General features: G+C 33.0%; 3 protein-coding genes across 3 annotated transcripts in view; all 3 read left to right on the forward strand.

The window, feature by feature from the left end:
• The window catches only part of LOC118192661 (sodium/mannose cotransporter SLC5A10-like), a 97360-nt gene extending 86589 nt beyond the window's left edge, over window positions 1-10771 (forward strand). The window contains exon 15 of the mRNA XM_035363665.2: window positions 5214-10771. Within this exon, the coding sequence (XP_035219556.1) occupies window positions 5214-5431 (218 nt within the window). The 3' untranslated portion in view covers window positions 5432-10771. The remainder of the gene's footprint in view (window positions 1-5213) is intronic.
• Window positions 10772-21487: 10716 nt separating this feature from the next.
• Window positions 21488-23320, forward strand: LOC146998109 (uncharacterized). The gene is made up of 3 exons (XM_085812367.1): window positions 21488-22109; window positions 22220-22367; window positions 22458-23320. The coding sequence occupies exons 2-3, from the start codon at window positions 22257-22259 to the stop codon at window positions 23304-23306; spliced, it is 960 nt and encodes a 319-aa protein (XP_085668493.1). The 5' UTR covers window positions 21488-22109; window positions 22220-22256; the 3' UTR covers window positions 23307-23320.
• Window positions 23321-25921: 2601 nt separating this feature from the next.
• Window positions 25922-27220, forward strand: LOC146998110 (uncharacterized protein F54H12.2-like). The gene has a single exon (XM_085812454.1). It carries the CDS (start codon window positions 25922-25924, stop codon window positions 27218-27220), a length of 1299 nt encoding a protein of 432 aa, XP_085668580.1.

Consider the following 27220-nt stretch of genomic DNA (forward strand, 5'->3'; position numbering starts at 1 on the left):
TAAAAAATATGAAAGTAAAGATTATCCTTCTTTCTATCTTGCGCTCACAAATCATTATAGAAATATTACAATTATTAAAGCCTGAAAAAAATGTCTGCGATGTTATCGTCATGCGATGATTTGTAGATACTTTATTTTTTACCACGATATTTTCGACGACGATGTTTTGAAACTGCGAAGTTTTTGAACTGTTTTATTTTCTACGACGATATTTTGTATCACGATGTTTTAGAACTGCGAAGTTTTCTCTTTGCGATGTTTTCTCCCACGATGTTTTGTATCACGACGTTTTCGCCTTGCGTTGTTTTCTCCGCGACATTTTTGTCCGCGATGTTTTTGCCGCAATGGTTTCAGCTGTAACCTTTTTTTTAGTCCAAAGGGGTTTTGTCCCAGAGGGACTATAGTTTTCGTTTTGCTGTTTTGTGTCGAATCATTCTGAATGTCCGTTTAACTTTTCAAACTATTGCCATCTAATATTATCGCCCTGTATTATATTTGAGGAAATTAAATAATGAAGAACTTGCATAAGTGCATGTATTTTTCTAGCATTGTGATAAAACAACGGTACCTAGAGCCATCCAATTTTGAATGACGTCATCCTACTGCGAATATGGGCATCTGGAAGCCCGAATTTGAAATTTGGAATTTGTCTTATGATCGATTTCATATTTTGTAAAACTTTAACGAATTTTTTGTTAACAAACTCGAGGATTTCAAAGCGAGCAATGGCAAATTTGTACAGAAAAAAACATTTTTATCACCAGCGCGTGAGACTATATATGTGAAATTCTAAAGATATGCTCATTTTAAAATTATTTTGTGATATTGCTCTTGAACTGAATTTTATGGTTTAAGGGCGAAGAACATGAACATAACACACAAAATGTTAACAAACGCCCGTTTGGACGTAATTTAAAATCTGAAACCTTTCAGATTTTTTTAAGAAGTTTAATTTAAAATTTGTTTTGATGAAATTAAGAAATGCATGATGAAGTTTCTAATCAATGTAATTTGCTTATAAAACGAAATTCTTTCTTTTCGTTTTCCATTTATGTAGGATTCATCGAAAAGTAATGCAGAATGGCAATGCGAAATTTCAAATAAAAATACATAATTATATAAATATATTGTAGAGAACTTAACTATTTAGATTTTAAATTTTGGCTTTGAAAGGCTAGTCTGGTGACTTATCGCCCCGTCCTAAATCTCCCATGAATCAGTGTCACGGGAGATTTAGGTATGTCAAGTATCCAAGTAATCATATGTCAAGAGATTTTTTTGAAAAAAGATTTCCATTAGAACTTCAATCTAACAAATTTACACAACTTTGTAAAAGTAGCAGAGCTTGCGAGATTTGACAGAACACAAAGTAACGTAAAACTCGATTATATTTAAAATACTGAAAATTCACAAGGCAGGTTGCTTCTTCGCAAGTTTTGGCTCAAGCTCTCGAACAAAGCGAGTGAATACAGTTAGCAAATGTAAAGATAAAATCTGGGCGAAAGTGGCAATGAAACGGTCAGCAGTCGCCAAAAGTTCTACTTACGAATTCTTTTCTCCGAGTCACGACGACTTTTTTCAATTATATTTTTTCCGTGGCAACCTGCACTAAGAAAAAGTATAACTAAGCGTAAATAAAAGATAAAAAAATATTAATAAAAAATAAAAATCTGAAAGATTTCAGAGATTTTAAATTACGCCCAAAGGTGTGTTTTTTTAACATTTGGCCTGTTACCTTTATGGGCTTCCACATGCCCATTTTCGCAGTAGGATTACGTCATTTAGAATTGGATGGCTCTAGGTACCGTTGTTTTATCACAATGCGAGAAATATGCATACATTTACGCAGATTTTTCATTATTTAATTTCTTCAAGTATAATGCAGGACTCTAACATTTGGGGGCAACAGTTTGAAAAGTGAAACGGACATTTATAGTGAACCAACGCGATATCGCAAAACGAAAACAGTAGTCCTTCAGGGACAAAAGGACTAATAAATAAAACTCGTGTACCTTCATTACTTGAAGTTTTCCTTATACGTATTATTACTATTAAATTCATAATTAATGCGATGGATGAGCCTGCAAATTACTGCACATTTTCTCAAATAATGGAATTTAACTGGACACTGGCACCGTCAATTCCTTCCACGTTGAGATTTGCTCTGTACTTGCTTTTTATTACAGCGACAGCCAAAATCCCCAGCTTCGCACAAAAACAACGTCAAAAATGGAAATGAAATCCACTGAACCTTATCAGTTAAAAGGAAATATTCGTCTTTTATTGAAATCCAAAATTCCGTCAATTTCATGCTGCCAAATTTTTCTTTGAAACTATGGTTGCAAGATAACTCGATAAGATTCTCTTCTTCCGCAGAAGTAAATTCAGAGGAAGCACTGGTATTAAATGGATCTTGAATCCATGCAAATCTAACGAAATTTCCATTTTGAAACTATTTCTCAAACCAAATAATTAGCTGTGGTTAGTGCCCTTCAAACATGGTTTTTATATCTTGAAAAAGATCAAGTTCATTTAACATCAAAAATTGCTACGACATTAAAAAATTATTTTTGCCCGCATCTTCATTCAGTTTTCTTCTCCATAATATCAGTTATTTTTTAATATATAAAAGCTGACATTTTTTCTGTTGATTTCAAAGGGTGCATTTGTTTTCGCTGCAGAGAGAGAGATTAAGGGAATGCGGCTTTTCAAAAATGAGGCATAAATGTGCCAGTTTTATTTTAAAATAATCATCCGCAAAATCTTCTGCATCTTTCTATCTTTTCTCTTTAAGGAAAAATAAAAATTTCTTGTCTCAGTTCAAAAGTGCGTGGTAAAATAATACCAGGAGACAGTCGGAGGGAGCGTAGGAGCTGCTTTTGTTGTTTTTACTATGGAACTGAGGTGAATGATAGAATGTTTAAGTTGAATATATATAATTCAGTTTTCGAGGCGAAAGTGAAGCGTTCGAACAAGCCTTATTATGGATTAAAAATACCTTGTTTATACCCACATGTGTAAATATTTACACTGACTGCCTGTCACTTCTCCATGTGCTCTCCCGCCCAGACAATTTCAATCCATTAATTGTCGAAATTAAGAGTCATTTAGAAACTTTGAGTTCATATTTAAATATTAAGCTACATTGGGTTAAAGCCCATATAGGCTTCATTGGTAATGAGAGGGCCGACAGCCTGGCCAAGCAGGCGGTCTCAAATGTCAGTGCAATGAATATTGAAGTAACAGGTTCGAAGAGAATTGCAATTCGAAGAATGAAAAAATATTGCGTTAACAAATGGAAAATACAGTGGTTCTCTTCACCTAAAAACAAAGGATTTATGGAACTAATTAAAATCACAAATAAAATGAAATGTATGAACAACATTGATGTTAATCAGGTTTTAACTGGACATGGTAGGTTTCCGTTCTATTTCAACCGATTTAAACTGCAGGAAAATAAATTATGTAATAGTTGTCAGGTTGATGGTGATGCTAGGCATTTCGTGGTTGATTGTAGTTTAACAGCCCCTATTAGACAGATTTTTAACATTACTGATTTTAATGTAAGTGTCATTAATTTTAAAGTTTTTAAATTATATTCTATTGCTCTAATGAAGTTTATGAATGAAAATAGGGCGCTGGTAAAAATCTTCTGTTAAAATTGAATTCTGTGTTTGTATGGGTTTTGGATATCTGTGGTGTTCTATGTTGTGAATTTGTGTTTATGGATTTTTTTTGTTTGTTAGTCTGTAATATTGTGTTAGATGTGCTTATTTAGTTTTTATTTAGTATTTTTGTTTGTTGTTTGGGGGTGGCTGGGTTACTGGCTGCCCTCGTTTGTGGAGATACGGGGCCCCTTCTTTTGAGCTATGGGCACGCTTGTGTCCAGGTGAGCTGAAGGGAGCCTCCAATTCTTGCAATTCTTACCAGGAGACAGTCATTGTGCACTGCTACAGTACAACAAAGACGAGTGTTCGGCTTCCATATCCTCACAGAGTTTCTTAAAAAACCAACTCGTGGGTACGATTAAAAATCTGTCACTTGCGAATATTAAAACAATGTAAAGATAAATTTGCAATTAAAAAGTGATCGTAGCTCGAGATTATACAAATTTGGCTAATTAAGGTGGCTTAAACTTTAATGGCGTAATTTAACTCCGGTTAGCAAATGGCTAAAACAGGAATATTATTTGGCAGCGCTGGGCTATAGGAGGAAAATGCAAGTATCGCTGCCGAAAGCTCTCTATCTAAAACCTTCGCCTTAAATACCCTTAACTCAATTGCTCTCTGGTGAGAGCTAAAGAAAAAGAGAAGTTATAGTACAATTCCAAATTATTAAAATTAAATAATTAATATAAAATACTTTATAATGCTTGCTATAAATGTTTACATAATCCTAAAATACTTACAAACATACATTAGATACAAGTATATAAGTCAACTTAATAACCATTTTGAAAATACAGGAGAGCTATGATACGTGATAAATGTAGGAATATTGTCCTGGAGTATTGAAGAAAAATTGGCCCAGGCCTATGTTAAGGAAAACCATATAAATCTCCATTCAGCCAGCCCTTTCACTGATTATAACCCAGATCTAACTACCATATTGTTTAATCTTGTACACTTGGCATACACACTGATTCTTCAAGCGGGCATGTGTTTTAAGTTAATAATTATATCCACAAATGTATATGATGTAATTTTTAATCTGGTTAGTTAGTATAAGATAATACATGCATGACACTTAATAAACTGTGGCTATCACGCATACTTTGCTTTATACTTTTCTATTTCGTTGTAGCTTTATACTTACTAAATGCATGAAAATGTTTTTAAGTCGTATTAAATACGTATGTGCAAAAGATTTTCTCTTACTATTCATATATATTCATATTTGTTTCTTGTTTGCAAATATTCGATTTTTTTCATTGTAAAATATTTCTCGATTCCCTGGGTGTCATAATGAGGATTTAATTCCACTCTCTATCTCATATTACGATGAAGAGCACTCTCTACATTTTCAGAAATTATTATTCTTTCAGCCAGATTATTACCATCAGAAATAAAAATTAATTTTCGTATTTTTACTAATTAAGTAAGTGATGTATTCAAACAACTGGGTACTTCTTAAACTCAAAACATTGGAATAACACTCTGCATCTCTATTAGTAATATAAAATTCAAATATTTATTACATATTCTACATTTCAGATGAATCCCAGATGCCCAGGTGGAAAAGACTTTTATATTTTGTATGCGGTGTTCCTACTACGAGTACCGAAGAAGAAGAGGCCCCAGTTTCAGCAGAAGAGGAAGCAACCCTGGCTGCAGCAGCCATCATTGAAAAACCATTCTGGGGACGAATATGCAATGCAAATGCAATACTTCTTTTATTAGTGGGTGCGTTTATATGGGGCTATTATGCATGATAAATATGAATTAATTTTTTTATTAAACCTACTGGATCCCACCGTCAATAATACACTGCAATGCCTCAAAGCCTTCTGCTTAAGTGATTAGAATAAACGTTCCCCTCCAAGAACTGTAAGAAGAATGCTATGTTAAAACTTTATGTAGCATTTTCAGTTTTCCAAAAACAGACAAAATATTTTTATTATTTTCATGATATAGAATTAAAAAGTTTAGAACTTCACACATGAGTCGTATATTCTCCAAGACCAAGAGCTGATCCCTTCGCAACAACACTTGCAACTGCCAACACGTTGAAGCGTTTTTGAAACTTGCTCTGAGATATCCTACAACTACTGGTATATTTCCTAATTCTACTCTTCTGTGTTGTAAAATTAAGGATTCTTAAACAGATGTGCTTACTTATGAAACAGAATTCGGCTGGTACGAGATCATGTGAATAAAATGAACGTTGAAAGGACAGAAATTTCTGTCCCTCCTATAAATTTTGGAAACGGGGAAGGCTCGAGGACAAAAGCATTATCGTGAACAAAAGCACTAACATATTTTTTATACGATGTTGAGATTCAAGATGGGAAACTCTTTTAATATGAAAAATATATTTACAACTGTTGTTATTTTCTGGCTTGTTATTGCTTTCGAATCTTGCAATAGCACCAACGTACAAAATTGTTCGTCCACTAGCGTCAGTGCCATATATTATCTTTTGACAACTTCTCTAAAATTATCTCAAACATGGATGCCATTCGAAGATTTTAATACTTTGTTACTTCTATGAACCGACTTCAAGATTTCATAGGTTTGCGAATGCAGAATTTAAGGTTCGTTCGGTCTCAAAAAACGCATTTTCACGTAGCGCCAACTACAAAGTACTTGACTCAGTATTCAGTTATACCGAATCAATTGATGTAATTTGAAGAATCTGCTTCGCAGTAAAGGTGGATTGTGTTAAAATTCTTTAGAGTGCCATAACTCGCTATGATAACAGTAGTTCTGCTACCAAATACACGTTTTTCGAAGTTGAACTTTTATTTCCTGTCACATATAACGAAATACTTTTCCTGAAATTTTGATGCCTACGAGTATATAAAGCAGTTATTGTAAAATTTTGTTTTGGAAAAATTTTCCAAACTAGCACGTAGTGACATAGCATTAAGTTTCGAATTCAGTACAGCAAAAAACAGTGATGAAGTATAGCCTAGAACCCAAAGAAGATATCGAGGGAAAACATCATTTATTGTGAGTCGTTGATAAACATTCAGAAAGCCTTTAAAAAGAAAAAAAAAGTTGTTCTTACTGTCATGATGTGATCGAAGGAATATATAAAATATATGCTATATAATAGAATCCCATTATTTTAAATTAGTGTCAATACATTTGGTTTGCAAATGAACAATGAAGAATAATATTCTTGATTGATATTTTAATTTGATTTCAGAAACTATAATTTTACATCAATAACAGTATGAAAAATATTTAGTAACTTCAGAATAGAATATGACATTAAAGACAAATATGCAATATGCATATTTAATAAAAAATTTAAATTATAATTAATATTTTTGTCAGAGAAAGTGAAGTAGTGTTTATTCTATTCTTCGAGAGAAAGTTATTGTGATAGTAAAAAACTGTAAAGCAAGTAATTGTTAAATCAAATTAAAAGCAAAACTTCTGGTAATATCAACTCCTTTTAACAAAAATCGAAAGAATAAAAAAATTTCATCTTATGCGTCGATTTAAATCTTGATATATCTATTTTTATTCCATTGCTATCAAATTTATATTGTAGGTGAATCACGATGTAGTAAAATATCAGCAGAATGCTAAGTTGAAGCAACTTTTCCTTTCAAAATAATTTAATTAAATCATTTAACGCACAGTTGCATTTCACGAGTGTTATCCAAGATTTCTTTAACACATTGAGTGCCACGATATATCCAGTACAAAAAGTACAAGCAAAAATCAAAATCGATTTTTGCTTGTACGAAGTAATCTCGAAAATCCCCTTATTCAGAAATGATCACCCGTAGAACGTAGGAATTTTGAATATGGGACTGCTATAATATTTAGTTGTGTATCTCCCATTTGTATTGCAATTGGCAGTACCTAAAGTATATATACTTTTACATAGACTTACACCCTTACCCGGGTTAAAAGTTTTTACGCAGTCTTTATTTTCGCCATCAGTGTTCGTAGTCATGTACTTCCAATTACAGAAGTGTTTTGAATGACAAAAATATTTATATTTTGGTAATGTCAAATTTAATAAAAAAATTTATTTTGGACAAATAACGGAATATAACTTTCATTGCAGTCACCCTACTCCCATACTTATATTTGGGTAAGTTTTCATACGCGTTACCAAAAAAATAAAATTATAAGAAGCTTGACTTCTGTACGACAAAAATTGACCTGGATTTTTAATTTCTTTGCAATTTTTGATGTCATTTTCAATTTTTCTTGAGAGGATCCGCTAATTAAGTTAGAATAATGCGATGAAGTGCAACAAAAAATGTGTATAATTTAAAAGGCCATACAAGGAAGTCATATAGTGTCCTCACCAGATTTCTTTATTTCTGTCCTTTTAATGCTGTTTAACAATTTATAATGTAACTTCACAATTTTACTAATCAACTGAAATCCAAGAATATGTATAAGTTTTTCAGGAGGAACTACTGTAAAACCTCTATGTATTTAAATAATCGAATAACTTGGAATCAGTTAATGTTGCGGTTAACCGTTAACGAAGCTTCTTCATCATTGATATATGAAAGATGAACCCTTTAATGAAAAGACAATATCAATCATATCTACGTATCATATACAATATGTTAAAATATTCTACAGTATTGTAGTACAGTACAGTAGAAATGTTCAAGGTCAGCGGTCATTCTTCATTAAAAAACCTTCTACAAAAGCTATAGCATAATAAGACAAGCCATTTCAGTAAGAATCACAGTGTGTTTTTCATCTACTTTGGAGCACACAGTGACTCTTAACTTACTTCTGGGTATACTTGGAAGTCCTCGGGCTTTGATGAATATGCAAATATCTATATGCCATATTATGAAAGTAAATTTTTATCGCTTATTTATATGTAATTTAAATATCAGTTAAAATATCTACATTAGTTTAGTTAGTATATTTAAAGAACACTAGGCTTACAACATTTTGCTCTATAAATAGGAAAGCGTTCGTGTTAGTATTTGAATGTTCATCAATATATATGTATTAATTATTATTAATGGCATTTCAATTAAAATAATTGTTTATATAAACTGCACCCAAAATATGGTCAGAATTTTCTAAAAATTTCAGTGAAAACTACGATTAATTTTGTTCAAACGTGATTTATTTGCTTGCTTTGATATTTCAAAAACTAAAATAATATTTTGTATTATTCATGACAAAGATATTTCAGACATTTCTTGCGCTAATTTTCTTTACTATGAGAAGAATTTTGCTTTCTGAAAAAGTTCAGTTTTGTTAGATTTGTAATATAAAAAAATAATCAAAATCATTTCAAATAATCAAACCTTTTGATTAAATTTAGAATCTAGTGCAATCGAAGTTAATGGCTGTTACTTAAAATTAACATGTCTAAGTTTGAACAAAGAATAAGTCTGATTAAGATAAGCTATATTAATGAGAAGAAAGGATATTCTTTACTGCAAACTAATACGGCGTAAAAGATGAACAACACTTAGGAAGTTATTTATATTCTTCGTACTCGCATAATTTCGAAGTATTATCTGGTAATATTTGAAATAACTGAAATTTACTTGCTAATTGTGAATCAAGAATCACAAAGTGTATGTAAGCGTATTTGCATTTTTCTAAGAGCGAGATTATTATAGTTAGAGATTTTCTTTATTTTATAGTTATATATGTTTATGGTGTAGTTTATATAAATTAAAAACTAAAGTTATTTTAAGAAATAATGTCGTCGTGTTCTTGATATCCCAGATTTGCATGTTTTGATGTTTTAACCTGGATAGTGTATTTTCCAGATTGTTCTCCATGATTAATGCTGCCAAAGAAGACAGATTCATATTAAAGAAATTATTATGTAAGAGTCACGAAGTATCTCGAAACAAAGGTTTTACAAATTTGGAGTTTATGCTTGAAGCAAACGTTGTTTTATAAATGTGAAAAGACTAAAACATAAATGTTAACTTATTGCTATAAGAACGCAAGAGTTGTGTAAGTTAGAAATTTTTGTGTGTGCTATATAATCTTTATCCTGTGTGTCATGAAATAGATTTAGCTTTATGAGAGACCATTTTTTTTTCATTTATCAATTTTAATTTATAAAACTTAATACAGCACGAGGTAGAACTTAGAATAAAACTATTTATTTAATCAAGTCTGTGATATTTGATTTGCGATTTCTCGTTTGATTCATATCATATGAGAAGTGTTTTATATTTTTGTTCATCTTCAGTAAAATCTACGTATAAAATTTGTATTTACTTTAGAAATTTCTCTGTGCAATTTTCGATCAAGTGCTAGGTAATTATTTTGTTTGTTTGATAAAAATATTGCCTCTTTTATTCGGGATATAGATCTCAAAGATTTTCTACTCGGATAAATGTTGTAAAAATTGCGCTTATATGCATGTTACGAAGTTTTTTTACCAGTATTTCTTACGTATATTTATAGTACATTTCATTGCATAATTTTAAAATGTTTATTTCTATGTTCAAAACGTTAACGGGAAAAATCTTGCAGAGCATTTCTGTTTGAAATGTAATAAGTTATTACTCACCTTCGAAATAACGTCCATGGAAATGTAGATTGTTTACTTCAGCTTTCATGAAAGTCGTAGAAGCACTGTCAGGATGCCTTTTTTATGTTTGTCAACAAATTGGCCGTCATATCATTATAGATATCTTGGATTGCCTAAAAATATGGATTCCATAAAATCACCTTGATAAGAGAGAGCGATGGAGTCAGAGACTTAGAAAACTGGCAAGAAAAGGCACATCTGACAAAGCAAGAGCCTGTTTATGGTATAAAAATATTCGAAATAATTTGCTCAAACTTCATTTGCTCAAAATGTAACATCGCTCCGAATGGTCAAAAAATGCTTTTGTAGTTGCGCTGCAAACACAAACTACGCTGTCCCGAACAATACCACTTCATACATTTCTTCTGTAGCAAGAAATGCCCTGCAACGGACAAATTCTGTTACTGCAAGTTTTACGTATGTGACAGGACCTTTCCCTGAACTTTTTGAACAGACGGGTAATTAAGAATATGTAAATAGTTTGGTAATTTTAATGTAAGAAAAATTGTTTTTGCATTTCTTATATAATCAATAAAATATGTAAATAAAATATGTTTTTATTTCTTGATTATTTTACAGTAAAATGCATCAGAAAATTCAACACGATCTGATTTATTATTGGTTTCTATAAATTTATCTAATTATCTTCTCAACTACAGCAAATCGTTTGCTGTATTAGCTGTATTAGCCACTTTTAATTTATTTAGAAACAACATTGAATATTCCGTGAATTGCCTAGGTGGCATTACTTAAGTCCTATTTAATAAGAATAAAAAGAAATTAGGAGATATTTCGACATGGTATATTGTGAAAAGAAATCTTACTGAATAAAAAATGTGCACAGAGTTTTGTGAGCAAGCCGTCCATTTCTACCAAATATTTATTGTTTTACGATTCTTGCCCATGTTTTAATTCTAAAAATTATAATACTTCTCCATCTTCTCTCTTCTTGGTTTGTTAAAATTCATTTTTCTTAAGCAAATATAATATTCCAACAAATTTTCACATTTGTGATTGTGAAATTTTTTAATCTGTTTCGAATAATTTTACTGGGTTTTTAACTGAAACCACAGTTCCTCGTTATTCCACATTTTTCATTACTTTCTATTCAGGAAGATATGTTTTTGTTTCTTTTTCAATCAATTATAACAAAGCACTCTAGGCTATTTACTTAGGATAACGAATACCTTTGTGCGGGACTTCTTCAGAAACCTGGCAAATTTACATTATATAAGAAGAAAATCACGAAAAGACTAGTGCAGCCAGCACTTCTTTTGAATTTTATGATATATATATATATATATATATATATGTTTTTTAATTTAAAACTTTTCAAGATATTAGATTTCAATCTGAGATTTACATATTATAATTTTTTCAAGCCAACAGTTATTAGAATTTCCTCTAATACTATTTTCTTGATGAAAAAAAAAGTGATACGTTTGCAATTTAAACAGAAAAACATATTTCGGCTAAAATATCTGGATATCAGCATTCGAAGCAAAAAAAGATGAAAAAAATGCAGTTTTTTGAACACAAATGGATGTTGATAATAATTTTTTGTCGTCTCTTTAACTACATCAAAGACGATTTCCTCTAGAAAATGTTATTGGCCCAGACGCCGTACATTTGCAAATTATCGCATTCTTAGAGAATGGCCAATACCTATCGGTTATTTAACCGTATCATCACCGAAAACGCTGCAAGTGCACCACAAATGGTGGCCGAATTATATCCGTGACAAAGGGGAAGGTCTATCCCAATATCGACGGGGAACATCTCGGGGGACGCATCTAATACAAACCTCTTGAGAAGATCTTCGGCTCACTAGTATTTTAAAAAACCCCCATACTGCACAGACATTATACCAGAGGTTCTCAACCTTTTTTTGCCCCATACATCACTTTCACCATTGCTAGAAGATCATACCCCCTCATCAAAACTTGAAAAATACATATGTGAATTTATTTAGATTTAAACTATTTTCTAACGTGTTTTATCAATTAAACAACAAAAAATAATATAGAAAATGTTAATAAGTACGAAAACCTGAATAAAAATAGTTTTTTATATTGATAAAGACTTTCTTGAACTAAAACTAAATACTTGACTAAAAGGTTGAGAGCCTTCTCCCCCTCAAACTATAAAATTCCCTCTCCAAAGAAAAAATTCTCTCCTGGTTGAGAACTCCGGTAATGTCCAATTTCAGTCGGTGGAAACTGAGCTAAAAAGGAAAATAGTGGACTTTTACTCAAAAATTCTTTCCCGCCTCCACTTAAGGAACAGGTGCAAATAATCGGATAACCGACTTACACATCTGGCGATAACTTGTTAAACTTGTGGTATTAATGGACAACACTTCTTTCTTCGATAGAGCAGTCTAACAAAGGTGAAATCCAGTTCCTATGAATTTGATAATATTTGAAATAAATTATAATTTAAAATTAAAATGGAAGGCAAAGTCTTCAGTTTTGCTATATAGGAAAGGAGGGTAAAAGCACGCACTTAGTGGATTTTTCATTTTAAAAGTTAGACATGTAACGACAGACCTTCGGAAAAAAAAGGATTATAGTTTATAACTATGGAAGAATAATACAAAACGTAGAAATTATGGTTTAATGAGAAAATGTATCAAAACAAGTTAGGAACAAAAAGGCCATATGAGTACTCTTACCCGATGTGGCAGATAAGAGTATGCAGAAGGTGAGGTCAAGAGTACGCGTCCGAAAAGACTAGCAGTAGTGACATACATATGCTCCGTGGGCCTTCGTAACTGGAACACGCCCCATGCAACCATTGCTTACGTATGCCACACTGAATCCAAGCTTCATCATATGATTCTTTGCAAGCTGGATAGATTGTATCCTCATTGTTTGCCGAATCCATTGAAGGAACTGAGTTTTGGGGCGTATTCAAAACGACTACGACTATTCGTTTTGCTTTTAAGCATTTCCTTTCTTTGAGCCTGTTCCTATTTTGATTTTTCTTACGAGCCCGATTATCCTTTGCTTTATTTGATCCTAGCCTATCCTTTTCTTTTCCCTTTAACACATTTCTGATTGGAGATGAAGGTCATGATCTCAGATTTTTTACCTGTTTGTTTCCTTTTTATCTCGTCTTTTATGTTGTTTGGGAAGTGGCACGACTGAGTAACACTGACATCTATGTCTGAAGTGTAAATTGAGATTTTATTCCTTCTAGGAGAGGCTGACACTGAGAAATAATTATCCAAAGGCACAATAGCAAGCAGCAAAGAAGAATAGCGATCCTCCCTGATATTGTCAGGGTTGCATGGGAACTCTTTTTCTCCAAGTTGAATCCTGGCCGTGGCACAATAGGCTTTTTGAAAAATCTCTACAACTTCGTACAGCGTATTACTTTTCCTGGAATTTGTATAACCCACTTTTCAGCTTCACATGAGGCAACTTTCAGAGAGGTGAAGAAACATCTATCCAATAGCTGAAGCATATGACTTGCATGTGGTGGAAGAGCAAGAAAAATTATTCTCTTGACAAAAAAATAACTGCACTTAGTGAGCAGGACGATGAATGATTATCTGTTATTAACAGAACAGGGTCTTCGGCACTTGGTTTCACATGCTCGACAAAATGTTTCAACCAGCCTATGAATAAATAGGAATTCACATAACCAGCGTTGCTGATCATCGGTAGAGTCTCACTAGGTGCCTCTTTGTATAAAAGTGGGTTCATTTTCTTTCTTAAGAATATCAATGCGGAGGGAACGAAAACCCCTGTAGGACTCATTCAGCACACAGCGGTAATTATTTGGCCCCTCTCCGCACTGGAAATTTTACAGACAGTGTTTTTGCCGTTTGGGAAAGCTGAGATTACAGTCTCATCCATGTTCAATTTCCTACGAGCAAGAAACTTTTTATCAACACAACAGTGCTTCCGACTGCTATAGAACCATGCTACTTGCACTTTTTGAAACCCATTGCTCATAAGAGGTTTTCACACACTTTATAGACTGCTTTGCTGTAAAAAAAATTTTCTGCTCGGAATTTTTCGCTTAACTGCAATTATATTTCTGATCGATATCTAAGGCTACGATAGGTATTGTTGTCAACAACAAAGGAAACAAACGTCAAAATTTAACTTCAAGTTGAAAAATTGTTCCGAATACGTATCCAAGGAAAAAACGAAACGTTTCAAACGTTGCAAAGGTAAAATCTTTAATAACAAAAGAAAAATCCACTAAGTCAAAGCACAGTTGCAAAATCCTTAAAATTCTCGATGTCAACTGTAAAGTGATCAATGCTGATTTAAATCTTAAAAAGGCGAAAGAAACATAATCTACATCGTCTTTCTCCACGACATATCTCCGAACGCGCTGCAGAATTCTTTATGAGAAACATTTATCCGGACAAAAATGGAAAAATGTTGCCACAATAAACGAATCTTAGGTTCACTTAAAGACTGTAATAAAAGAAGTGACCAGTGGCGTAACTAGCAGCGACAAGGGGATATATCTGTCACCGAGCGCAGCAACCAAGAGGTGCCAAATTGATGTTATGAAATTTTAGAATGAAATGTTTTACATTCTTGGCACACAGAAGGGTGGGGGCAAAATCCTCAGTTGTCCTCCAGGCGCTTAAACTTCTAGCTACGGCTCTGAAAAGAGATCCATTTATTACCATCAAAGAAGAGAAAAAAATCTTAAAGCAAAATATATTTTATACCCAGTTCTCAAATATGAAATACCTTCGCTCTACACACAGTATGATCCATCAGTAGAATTGCATCAAGACAAGGCAAGCAGCGATACGTCAAAATTTACTGTTAATTTCTTGGAGAACATGAAACGAGAAAGGGGTATCAATGTCACACCTTTCACTCATATCCCTACTAAATCTCCTGATCTATCCCTAATGTATTTTTGCGCTAAAAAAAAAAAAAAAAAAAAAAAAAAAAAAAAAAACGGGTTGTCCAAATGTCGACCTGCAAACCTCCTTAGACTATGGAAAGTTGTTCGAGACCAATGGGATAAAATTCCTCTTCCGATACTACAAAAGGCTTTACTAGAAATTTGAGATATAATGTTTCTGTAATTACAATGAAAATTGTCTAAAAATGTCCTAACAGCCTGTGTAGCTACACTGCATTGTTTTAGATTTCGGATGGTCAGGTTATGCCTCCAAAAAAATGATTTTAAAATGACAAAATGATTATTTATTTTTCGTACAAAATGATTTTAAAGATGCATGAAAATAGTTACCAGCTATTTTCTTTTCATTGTTAAATCTAGATGCATTCGATTCCTATCACCATACCCGAAAGCAACATTTATCAAGTGCTTACGGGTCAAACCATAAAAATCTATCACCTGAGTCTTTACAGTGTTGAACAAGTTCTCTTTCCATTTCATCCGTGGAAGGTCCAAGTGAAGTTGAAATCGTGCTCTAAAAAAACTATCATAGGTAATTAGAATAAAACATACATTGTCACGTACAAGTAAAAAGTAAGTTAAAAGTATATATCAAAGACTGAAATAAAAAAATCAACATTATAAGTATACATATCATAAATCAAAACAAAAAATTACTTAAGTATTTTCCTTAAAGTGCACCTTGTTTTATTCCCAAATCATTCGCCACCTTTCTTTTGCTGTCACCAGCCTACCATCATTTTACTTGTGAATGCTATCCTATCAGACTTCCACTTCCCAAGTAGCATACGACGTTGCAAAGTGGTCGTGGTAAATTTTATGACGTCTTTACAACGTTGCGAAGAAGCAAAATATTTACCGTTGCATCTTGGCAATTTGCCGACGTTGTTGAAACGTCATGATATGACCGTTTTTAGACGTGGTCGTTTTAGCATTATTTTTTAGTTCATCAGCATTATTTTTAGAATGAAAAGAGATTAAATCTGCCCTTTTAAGAATCTGAAACCCGCATAAGATTTACTTTGCAATGTTTTATTACTTTACTTCATCTAAATATATTAATCTAAGGTAGACTCATCTAATGAAATGTAAATTTAATATAAATACTGTTGATTTATTAAACTAAATTAGTACTAAAAATACGTGCTAAATAATCGTTTAAAATTTTGTTAAAGTAATTAATACTTAAAATATTTTTTATAAATATTATAGCAAAATATTTTAAAATGAAATTAACCTATAAAGTAAGTTATTAAGTTATGCATTTTATGTACTTTAAAAAATCATATTTCCGAAATTAATGCAAATCACATGTTAGCAGTTATTTCACTACTGAAATATCTTATTTTCGAAAAAAAACTAAATATTTTTTATTGATTGCAAATTGCAGTTTTATTACTTTTCGTTTGGTATCTATTCTTCCAAAGGTAGAGTACGAACTGCGCCAAATTTGATCGAAAATCCCCGTCCCCCTCTTTTTTAATCCACGAACAGCCAGTACCGCCTACTGGAACAGCGCGACGTTTCCTGTCCCCCATTTCTTTCCAAGAAGATTGGGTGCTACAAGAAGTCGTTTATCGCCATTAATGGGACATTCTATTGAGACAGCAAGCCTTTATTTTCGTTTATCAATATTGTAAAAATTGTGGATGTAAAACAAATATTAATTTAAAGTCTGGCGTGTGCTAAAAAATAAATTTCTTTTACACTCATTTTAAAGTTTTATGATGCTTAAAGGAATGATGAGCCAGATCTTTTTTATTCTCTGTAAGAATTAAAAACTTTCCAAATTGTAGATTTTAGTCGCTGATATATATATATATATATATATATATATATCAGTTTTTAATAGTAAAATTGATAGATTAATGACATACACAAAACTGATACATAATCAACGTATCAAATGTCGGATTTGTAGCTCACCTTAAATAAGTTTCTTGTCTAGATAAATATTAACAAATCTTCTTAGACAGCAGAATGGTTTTAACTTTCAAATTTACCATTTTAGGTAAACAGTTCTAATTTAATTATAAAAATTATCTTTATTAAATCTAAAAATTGGACTTCTTAAGTCGTTCTAAATTCACACTAAGGGCCCACCAGCGGCCGAGCGGTAAAGTCGCTGAACACTGGTAGTTCGGTCCGAGGTTCGAATCCCGTGAACGGGCTGGCTGCATGGGCGTTTTCGTGGTTTTCCCCATGTGTAACGTGTATACGGGCCAGTTTCCCTTAGAAAGTCCTCCACGAAGGCATCCCTCCTCTTAGGCAGATAGCCCTAGTGTGCTTTGCCATTATTAAATACACCAAACTAAATTCACACTAATATTATTGCAATATATTCCCGTATTTATTATATTTAATACTAGAAACGAACTTTTAACAAATTCCATATTCTAATACTAGAAAATATTTATTCTGTTTCCACCTGACGTACTTTGGCATACATTTAATTTCTAATACACATTTAATTAATAAATTGATAATTATGAGCATCATCAGAATTTTTATAATTAACAAAAAAAAAATTCAAACTCCCTTATATTCATATCCTGGGATTTTCAGTCTCCCTTTTAATCCATTCCTTTTTCACATATTGTTGCACTGTACTCAAGTTTTTATGTATGTAAAAGTTATACAATTTGTATTGTATTTATGCCAATTTATATTTAAATGATAATTTTTACAAATTCTTGCTTCATAACTCTAGTTAACAGAAGATGTTTCTAACACCTTGGCAAAGCTTAATCTTCAGCATGTAGCTTATTTTCTAACCTAGTTTCAGGCTAACTTATTTGTAAAATTAGTTACTTGAAATTATTTGTTAACAAAGATGGTCGCTAAATCACGCTAATAATATTTCTAACTGTTGTAATTTATAATGCAACGAGTTCATACGATTTATAATATAATTCATTTATAATTTTTTCAGCAGTATTGAAATTAATAGCAGATACTGATAATGTTATACATTTAGATTAGAATGATTTAGTTGCCATTGCCTTCTTCACTCATGCTTTTATGCTACTTCCTAATATTTCATAATGGCATACAGGTAAGTTTAACTTAGTCATTAAACATGTAAATCTCTAATTCAGCCCACTTTTGTTCTTACGTGTGCTGTATCTTCTATTTTCTTTAATGTACTGTTCAGCCTAATTTCAAAAGGTCTTATGATCAAGCGGAAAAGTCACTAAACATTGGTAATTCGACCCGAGTTTCTAGTCCCAGTGATCCCCTAACTCTTTCTTTTTTCTTTTGTACTTATTTACTGTGTAAAAATGTATAGTAAAAATTTCAGTTCACGAAGTAAAAATACTTTTAAAATTTATTCTTTAAAAATATTGCAAAATTTTTCACCTTAGTGTCGTTTTACAAATCCCTCTGGTAAGAAAAAATAAGGAAAGAAATTAACTTGGTTTCGGTGATTGATACCTCAGTGCAAATTATGTGTAACTTTTTCCAAAAGCATAGAGTTTATATGGATATCAATAAATTATGTATTATTTCTCATCTAATTTTCTTAACATTTTTATTCCAGAACTTTCCTTTCACACTGTAGTGTTTAACTTTATGCGTTTTCTATAATAATTTATATTTGTTTATAATTTTACGCGAATGAAAGTGATTATTTAATTGTATAAGCTTTGCTGAAAGATAAACGAGAAAACAAAATTCTATCACTTGCGGTCAAGGGAGTGTTTGATGTAATAATTATTACAGTCAAAAGTCGTTAATTCGGACACCCATAATCCGGAATGATCTATAATCCGAACCTCAAAGCTAAAAACTTTCTGCGCATGCGCCGCGTTGACACATGCGCATAGGCGTTTACGCGTGCGCGTAAGACCTCTTACGACTGCGCATTTGCGTGTGCGCAAGCGCAGAATACGTTTTCGCGTGCGCGTTTTATGTATAACGAACGGTATAAGCTAAAATTATCTAATTATCTATTTCAGTTAATGTTGATGATTGCGTTGTTCCTTAATTTTCGAATTGGATGCGGCTTATTATTTTTTGCAGACTGTAAGAGCAATACTATAAAAGTAAACTTGAACTTTCGATTATGTCAAATAGAATTTCCGAATCTGGAGCTCCCAAAGGATCGTACAAAACGAAAGTATGTTTCGATGTCCATCAAACAAAAAGTGGAATTGCTGCAAAAAATGGATAAAGACATGAAGAACGTGACAGAGAGGTTAGTGAAAACGAAAAAATTTCGATTGACAAGTTAGTCGGTATTCTCGGCTCAGCAATTAACGGAACTTGAACAGCGGAACTTTGTAACTGAACAAAAAATTATGTCTGTTTATAGAATTAAAGAGAAAGTATTATCACATAAAACGAAGCAACTTAAACAACTTACATGGAAAGAAAAGTTTAAGAAAGTAAACAAATAAATTTTAAGCTTTTTTTTTTTGTAAATTTTGATACCCTTTAGATCATAATTGTTCTTTATTTCATAAATTACGGTTTCAAATTTTTAATTTTAGAATTTCTGCATACCATCTTACGCGATTTAAACTGATGATCTATAATCCGGAAAAATCGATAATCCGGAATCGCCGAAGTCCCGACGAGTCCGGATTAACGACTTTTGACTGTATATATTTTCTTTGATAGTTTTTATTTAATTTCTTTCATTTATGCATTACTACATAGTTCTTTTCAAAAAATATTTTTCTGTGCCGCTATGTCCGTATTTCAGTTTCAAGGAATGCGTGCTCGTGTAGGGTATATAATGCTTAATAAACTTATGATATGAAAGAGATCTCTTCTCATTTCTGCTGTATTTTTTAAATTTCAACCCCTAAGAAATTTACTTTAGAAATCTTAAACACTTATTTCCTGGAATAAATTCCAGAAAGGATTAAGCATGACTTAATTCGCAATAATAATAAAAGAAGGCGTTATCTTTGTTGTTGCCGAAGCTTAGTTTCTCTAGATTGGCAACAAATCCACTATTCATTTATAAAAAATATATTTATTTATTTTTATTTTCCTCTTGGCTACAGTTGGCTTCGAAAAATAAAATTGTAACCCTGTGGCCAACGGGGGAAAGAAATTTTGATCGGCGCAGTTGGACTATCTCAGGACGAGGGGGGGGGGGATTTTCATCAGCGCAGTTGGAGTACACCCCTTCCAAACACTGTGTAATTCGCGTTTTTTTTTTTAATTTTTAATTTTTAATTTTTTATTTATATATATATGTATATTGCCGTTATTGTATGTTTATTACATTGTCTCAATAAATGAATGTTGGAAATTAGGTTTTATTTTTTATTAAATTTAAGTATATTCTATTTCCTTCGCTTACTTTTTATGTGCTTGTGATAACAGAGAAATTCCGTGTGCTATTTAATGTACGTAGCTTACTATCACATACCATATTGTTTAAATTATTTCTGTACAGTAACAAAAGGAAAGTTATTGATTATAAAAAGTGCATGAAATAATCATTGTAATCTACCACTATTCTAAAATGTAGAAACTAAAAATAAATACATTAACCTATGATCGAAAAAAATGGTGTTAAGAAACATCAGTATTACTAAATATTGCAATCCATGATTATTGCACTTTTAATTGCTTACTTTTTAAAAAACACAAATATTTTTTTATTAAATGGAAATTTTAGTTCTGGTACCTTCCCTCTGCTATTTATACTTTCAAACACTACTAGTTCATGTTTTTTCTTAAATAGTGCTGTCATGTATGTTGTTTGTTAGGTTATTGTTTCATTTTAGATATGAATATGGGAAGTTATTACGTAGATTTAGGTGTACTTTAATCACATTTATTAACTACTTTATACTGTCTTTCATTTCCATATCTTGGAGATATAGAAGTTAATGGTTATATTTTTTTACTGTGAAACGCGAATAAATTTATACTTCAGTTCAGGAAAAATACTGATTATGTTACCTTAAGAACCGCTTCCTAATTTATCATGACAGGGTCAATTTTCAGTGTCTCAGATTTAACAGAAATAAATATGATAATGCTGTTATCAGAAACGCTCTCTTTTTTTACCCACGTATCTTTACTTTTATTTATGTCTAATTGAGTTTTATTTACTTAAAACCTACTATTAATGTTATATATTTATAATAACCACTTTCATAATTACTCTCACTTAAGGGGAAAAATTAGTGAAATCTTAAATAAACGTAACTTAAAATTTAAGTTATTTAAAAAATATAGTTTAAAGTACTGAAAATAATTAAGGCTATTATTAATTACGCATATTTAGTCTAAAGAGAAAAAATTGTATTATCTTTTGGTTTTCAGGAAATGATAAAATATTTAAACTTTATATAAATACAAGGAATACAAAATTAAAAAAAAAAAGAAAAATATATTAATCAGTAAGCTTATTTTTCTGCATAAATCAATGTGAGTAGTAAGCGGGGGTAACCGTGCGGCGGAAGTGACGTCACAGAAAAGGGGCGTGGTCGCCGCCATCTTGAATCACGTGACAACCGGAAGTGACGTAGATGGAAGGAATGACGTAGACTGAATGACATCATCAAAGTTTCGTTTTTATGGTGTGGCAACGATCTTTTCAAAGTTTTTTATTTTTTGTGGCAACGACACTATTTTTTATGTTTGTGGCAACGAACTCTTGAACCACGTGTTTGGAATGACATTCTTGTTGCGACATGTTGCTTTACAAAATGGCGTCTGCCGTATCACACCTTTGTATGCCTCCGCTGAGGTGTATGGATACTTTTCTGTGAACCAATCAGATTCTTTGAAATATGACCTCACCGTTTCTTAACCAATCACCGTTCAGATGAAATAAAGAGTTCCTGCCCGATATAAGGCTATCCCGAGCAACGTTCCGCATTTCTTTCCTGCTGTCGCCTTGAGTGTACGCACATATTTTGCTTGGACTATCATTGTTAATTTCATCAGATTTTTGTTTCTTCATTGTTTTGAACATGAATCCTGGACAGCCACGAAACCACATCGCTGCAGAGGTAAGTTAAGTTTTTTTTTTTTCAAAAACATACTGTTTTTAGAGTTTCAATCTATAGGAAAGTTTATTTTTGAATTTGCAATGTGTGCTTAATTTGCCTTTACTTTTCAGACGGAAAACCTGCCTGAGAAAGAATCCATGCCTTTGAATGATAAAGTGGAGGACTGCAATCTTTTTCGAACGCGAGATATCCCTTGAACCAAAAGGAAGGCAGAAGAAACAAGCCATTTCGAGAAAAAAGAACGTATTTGTAAAAAAGGTTCGTATGTTAAAGTTTATATTTTTATGTTACCTCATTTTTGTGTGTGTTTTTTGTCTACCAAATGACTGACAATTTTTTTTCTTTTAGCGCAAAGGACTTTTTACTGAAGACACTATTCCAGAGGAGCTTACTCACATGGGAAACAATGTCTTTGTGGGACCCAGCATTTACAAGGGAAAAGTTACTCTGCACATTCGAGAGTATGCTAAATATGGCAAATCGTACTATCCGACAAGACGTGGAGTGAACTTTGAGCCATGGTGTTTGAATGTTCTCGCAACCAACATGACAGTGGAGGAACCAGACCTGCTGACACTGAATCTGGAATTGCCCAAGAATTTTGTGGTCACGTATAAAGATTCTTACTTCACTTTGAAGCAACTCTCTTCGACAGGAGAGGCAAAATGTAGCCTCAGCATTACGACTACGCAGTGGGAAGAACTGATGACACATTTTAGCCGTATCAGTGACATTGTCACCAACCTCGTTTATCAAAGCATGAACTTTTGTGAAGCCTATGAAAGCGTATCTGACGAACCTATTAACGATGAAAACCTTCCAGAATCCTTCGATCTTTCCATGAGAAGAGCACGCCTCGAAACCATTCTAAAGATGTCGCTTGAAGAGCTTCTTAACCAACAAGAAAAACTAAAATATCCCCAGCGCATAGACTGTGAAGAACTTGTTCATAAGACAGAAACTGTGAATGCCATTGCTCTGAGATTCAATGCTGTTGACATCGCCAGACAATTTTACGGAAATATTTGGGGTGAAGAACCCTATTTAATGTTATTGAAACCTGCTCACTATATCATCAAGGACTTTTTAAAATCTGTGTGTTTAAACCATGTACTCGACGAAGTAAAAAACACATTTTGTACTACAAACTTAGAACAGCATGGTGCCTTTGGTATTGAATACTATGAATATCTGTAAAAATAGATGCTCAATAAAATGTTATTTTTATTTTACAATGGCCTCATTCTTTCAGACATTATTTAAAAGAATTAATCTGTAATGATTACTCACATAAATTGTTTTCAAAATACTTGTTGACTTTTATAGAGTATAAATAGTGTTGTTATTCTTAAACATGTATCATTCATTATTCAGCCTTTGAGATGTTAAGTAACACTCATTTTTCTCTCTTGTTTTTTAGACCTATTTCTAGAATCTTAATATACGTGAAACTCTGGCATTATTTCCCTGTTCTAGTCAAACATATATAAATGAATATCAGTGTACGCTTAGATCATAACAACTGTTGCAATGAACGCAGCTCTGTCTCAGACCTATCGGGATCCACAGGTACCCGCAAGTTTCGGGGGTGTTGCTGCTTTGCATCGTACTTTAAAAGGTCGCGTAAAAACAAAAGACATCCAGAAATGGTTGCAAACCAAGGATTCTTATATTTTGCACAAGCCTTTGAGGCACACGTTTCCCAGGAACAGAGTCATCGTAGGAGGCTTAAACGAGCAATTTCAATCTGATTTAGTGGATATGCAATCTCTGGCCTCTTTTAATGATGGATATAAATATTTGCTGACCTGTATAGATATCCTTTCCAAATACGCTTGGGCTATCCCTCTCAAGGATAAAACATCTGTGTCCATCCAATCCGCTTTCGAAAAGATATTTTCGGAACGTACACCCGAATCATTACAAACAGATGCAGGAAAGAGTTTACCAATAAACAAGTTCAAAATTTTTTGAAAAAAAAGAAACGTTCGCTTTTTCACGACACATAATACAACCAAAGCTTCTGTCGTAGAACGATTTAATCGAACTCTAAAAACAAAAATGGGGAAATACTTTACCGAAATGAATACACGAAAGTACATTGATGTGATTGATAAATTGATATCCAGTTATAACCATACATGGCATCGTAGTATTAAGACAGAACCTGTATCCGTTACGCTACAAAATCAAGAAAGAATTTGGAAAACATTGTACGGACAGCAACCAGCACAAGTGCCTTTAAAGATTGGAGATACGGTACGCATCAGCCGAGAAAAAATGGTCTTTGAGAAAGGATATGAACAAAATTGGACACGAGAAATTTTTACAATCTATAAAATTATTCGACGAATTCCTGTTGTCTATAAACTGAATGATCTTGCAGGAGAAGTTATACAAGGAACGTTTTACAAACAAGAACTTCAAAAGGTTTCGGACTCTGGTTATTATCCTGTAGAAAAAGTTTTAAGAAAGAGGAAACGTCGCGGGAAAATAGAATATTTTGTGAAATTTCAGGGGTACCCCGAAAGCTTCAATGCTTGGGTGGAGGATGTGAGAAGGGTATAAAAGGCCCGTACATTCTGCTTATCTGTCATTTGAACGAAACATGTCTTTCTTTATCACACTGATCAGCGACAGCTCCATGCGTTTTTTTCCAGACAACAAAATATCACAATTTACCACTCAGCTTCCTACTCCGATGGATTTAAATAGTCAGTGGGAGTTATCTCTTGTGGACTTTATTTACCCTCACACATGGTATAACGTCCGAAAAGACAATAATTTATTTGGATTTGATTTGGGTGATGGAAAATTGGAAGGTCGAAGAGTGCCTCCAGGATGTTATGAAACGATACCAGATTTATTAAAAGCCATGAAAATACCTTCCCATAAAAATAAAATTGAATTCAGTTATCATCCTGTTACGAAAAAAGTGACCATTAAGACCGACGAAAACTGCAAAGTCATTCTTCACGAAGGATTAGCGGAGCTTCTAGGGTTCGAGCTGGGTGTTTACAAAGATTGGAACAAAGTCCTTTTGTAGCCGATCCCAAAGTATCTTTTCCTGTCATGTATGTGTATTGCGATCTCGTAGAACCTCAAATTGTGGAAGATGTACAAGCCCCGTTGTTAAAAATTGTCACCGTAGAAGGAAATGACGGAGACATCATAAACGCTCATTACCCCCGGCCCTTTTACTTGCCAGTTATCCGTCAACATTTTCAGACTATACATATTGACATAAGACTTCAATCTGGAGATTTAGTACCATTCGAAAGAGGCAAAGTATTTCTTGTGTTGCATTTTCGTCTGAGACAAATTCTATAAAAGAAGCCTTCATCTGCAAATTGATTTCATTTGGATTGTGTATGCAAGATTAGAAGCATCAAAATGAGAGTGCCTTATACGTGTTGTACGAAAAAATTTGAAGATTATTATGTAGCTCAAACTGGAAATGGGCTACCTTACTATCAAGGAACCATTTTACAGAAAGGTTATGGGATTGGTGGATTTTTTGCAAAACTGTTTCGCAGTGCCATGCCTTTTTTGATGAGGGGGGCAAAGACAGTGGGAAAAGAAGCTTTACGGACTGGAACACAGATTGCGAACGACGTATTGTCGGGCGAAAATTTTAATGTGTCCCTCAAAACCAGATCTAAAGAAGCTGGAAAAAAATTAGCGAGGAAAGCAGTTCAGAAAGCAGACGAGATGATCGGTCATGGAAGGTTTAAAAGGAAGCGCAAAACCCCCAAACGCTTCATTTCGTCTAAAGCCAGGAAGGTGCAACGACGTGATATTTTTGACTCGTAATGGCTTTTCTGTTAAAAGATTCTCCAGAATGCGCAAAATCCGAATTGGATTTATTTTCGTTACCTCCCACTCAAACAGTGATAGAAAAAGGTCAGTGGGTTGAATTTCATCCATTATCCAATGTGTCGGAAGGAAGTCCTGTTGAATTCAATGTTTCTGGAAGCGGAGACGAATACTTTGACTTATCACAGACACAACTCTATGTGAAGGTGAAAATTTTAAAAAGTGATGGCAAGCATATCACCGATGAAAGTAAAGTAGGACCTGTCAATCTGTTTTTACATTCCATGTTTTCACAAGTGGATATTAGTTTAAATGAAAGACTCGTTTCTACCAGTAATAACACTTATCCCTACAGAGCCATGATAGAAAAATTACTGAATCATGGATTTGATACGAAAACTTCGCAACTTTCATCAGAATTGTTTTTTAAAGATACAGCAGGACGTATGAATGTTTTTGATACTCAAGATACTCAGCCGAACGAAGGATTCAACCAACGAGCAGAATTGTTTAAACTGAGTGCCTCAGTCGATATGATTGGCCGGTTGCATTTGGATATGTTTCATCAAGAAAGACTTTTGTTGAATATGGTGGATATGAAGATTAAACTCATACGCAGCAAACCCGAATTTTGTTTACTGGGAGATGGTGAATTTAAAGTCGTACTCGAACATGCTTCTTTGTTTGTAAGAAAAGCGAGAGTTAGCCCTGGTGTTGTGCTAGGACATGCAAAAAGCCTAGAAAAATCAACAGCCAAATATCTCATTCAAAGAGTACTATGCAAAGCCTATTCCATTCCCACTGGAAATATGACTTTTATTCAAGATAACATTTCCATAGGCCAAATGCCTAATCGTATTGTGTTGACTTGCGTCGATAATGATGCCTTCAATAGAAACTATAAAAAGTCTTCTTTCGAATTCAAGCATTATAATATGAACTTTATCGGCGTTTATGTAGATGGTCAACCGGTACCTCATAATCCTCTTCAACCTAATTTTGAGAAAAACCATTTTATACGAGCTTTTCAGAATTTATTTACAAATGCAGACGACCGAGGACTTTACCTTTCAAGATCAGAATTTTCAAAGGGATATTCCTTATTTCGCTTCGATTTGTCACCTGATCTTTGTGATGGCTCTCATTTAAATCTGATTCAACACAGCAACTTAAGATTAGAAATAAAATTTGACAGTCCTTTAGAACAAACTGTTACCTTATTAGTGTATGCTGAATTTGAAAATTTGATAGAAATCAATGAAGCTCGAAATATTCTGTATGATTTTGGAAACTGA

The sequence above is a fragment of the Stegodyphus dumicola genome, chromosome 3 (assembly GCF_044657685.1).
Source record: "Stegodyphus dumicola isolate Sdum_Otavi_A_Nest chromosome 3, ASM4465768v1".
In the NCBI taxonomy this organism is placed as follows: domain Eukaryota; kingdom Metazoa; phylum Arthropoda; class Arachnida; order Araneae; family Eresidae; genus Stegodyphus; species Stegodyphus dumicola.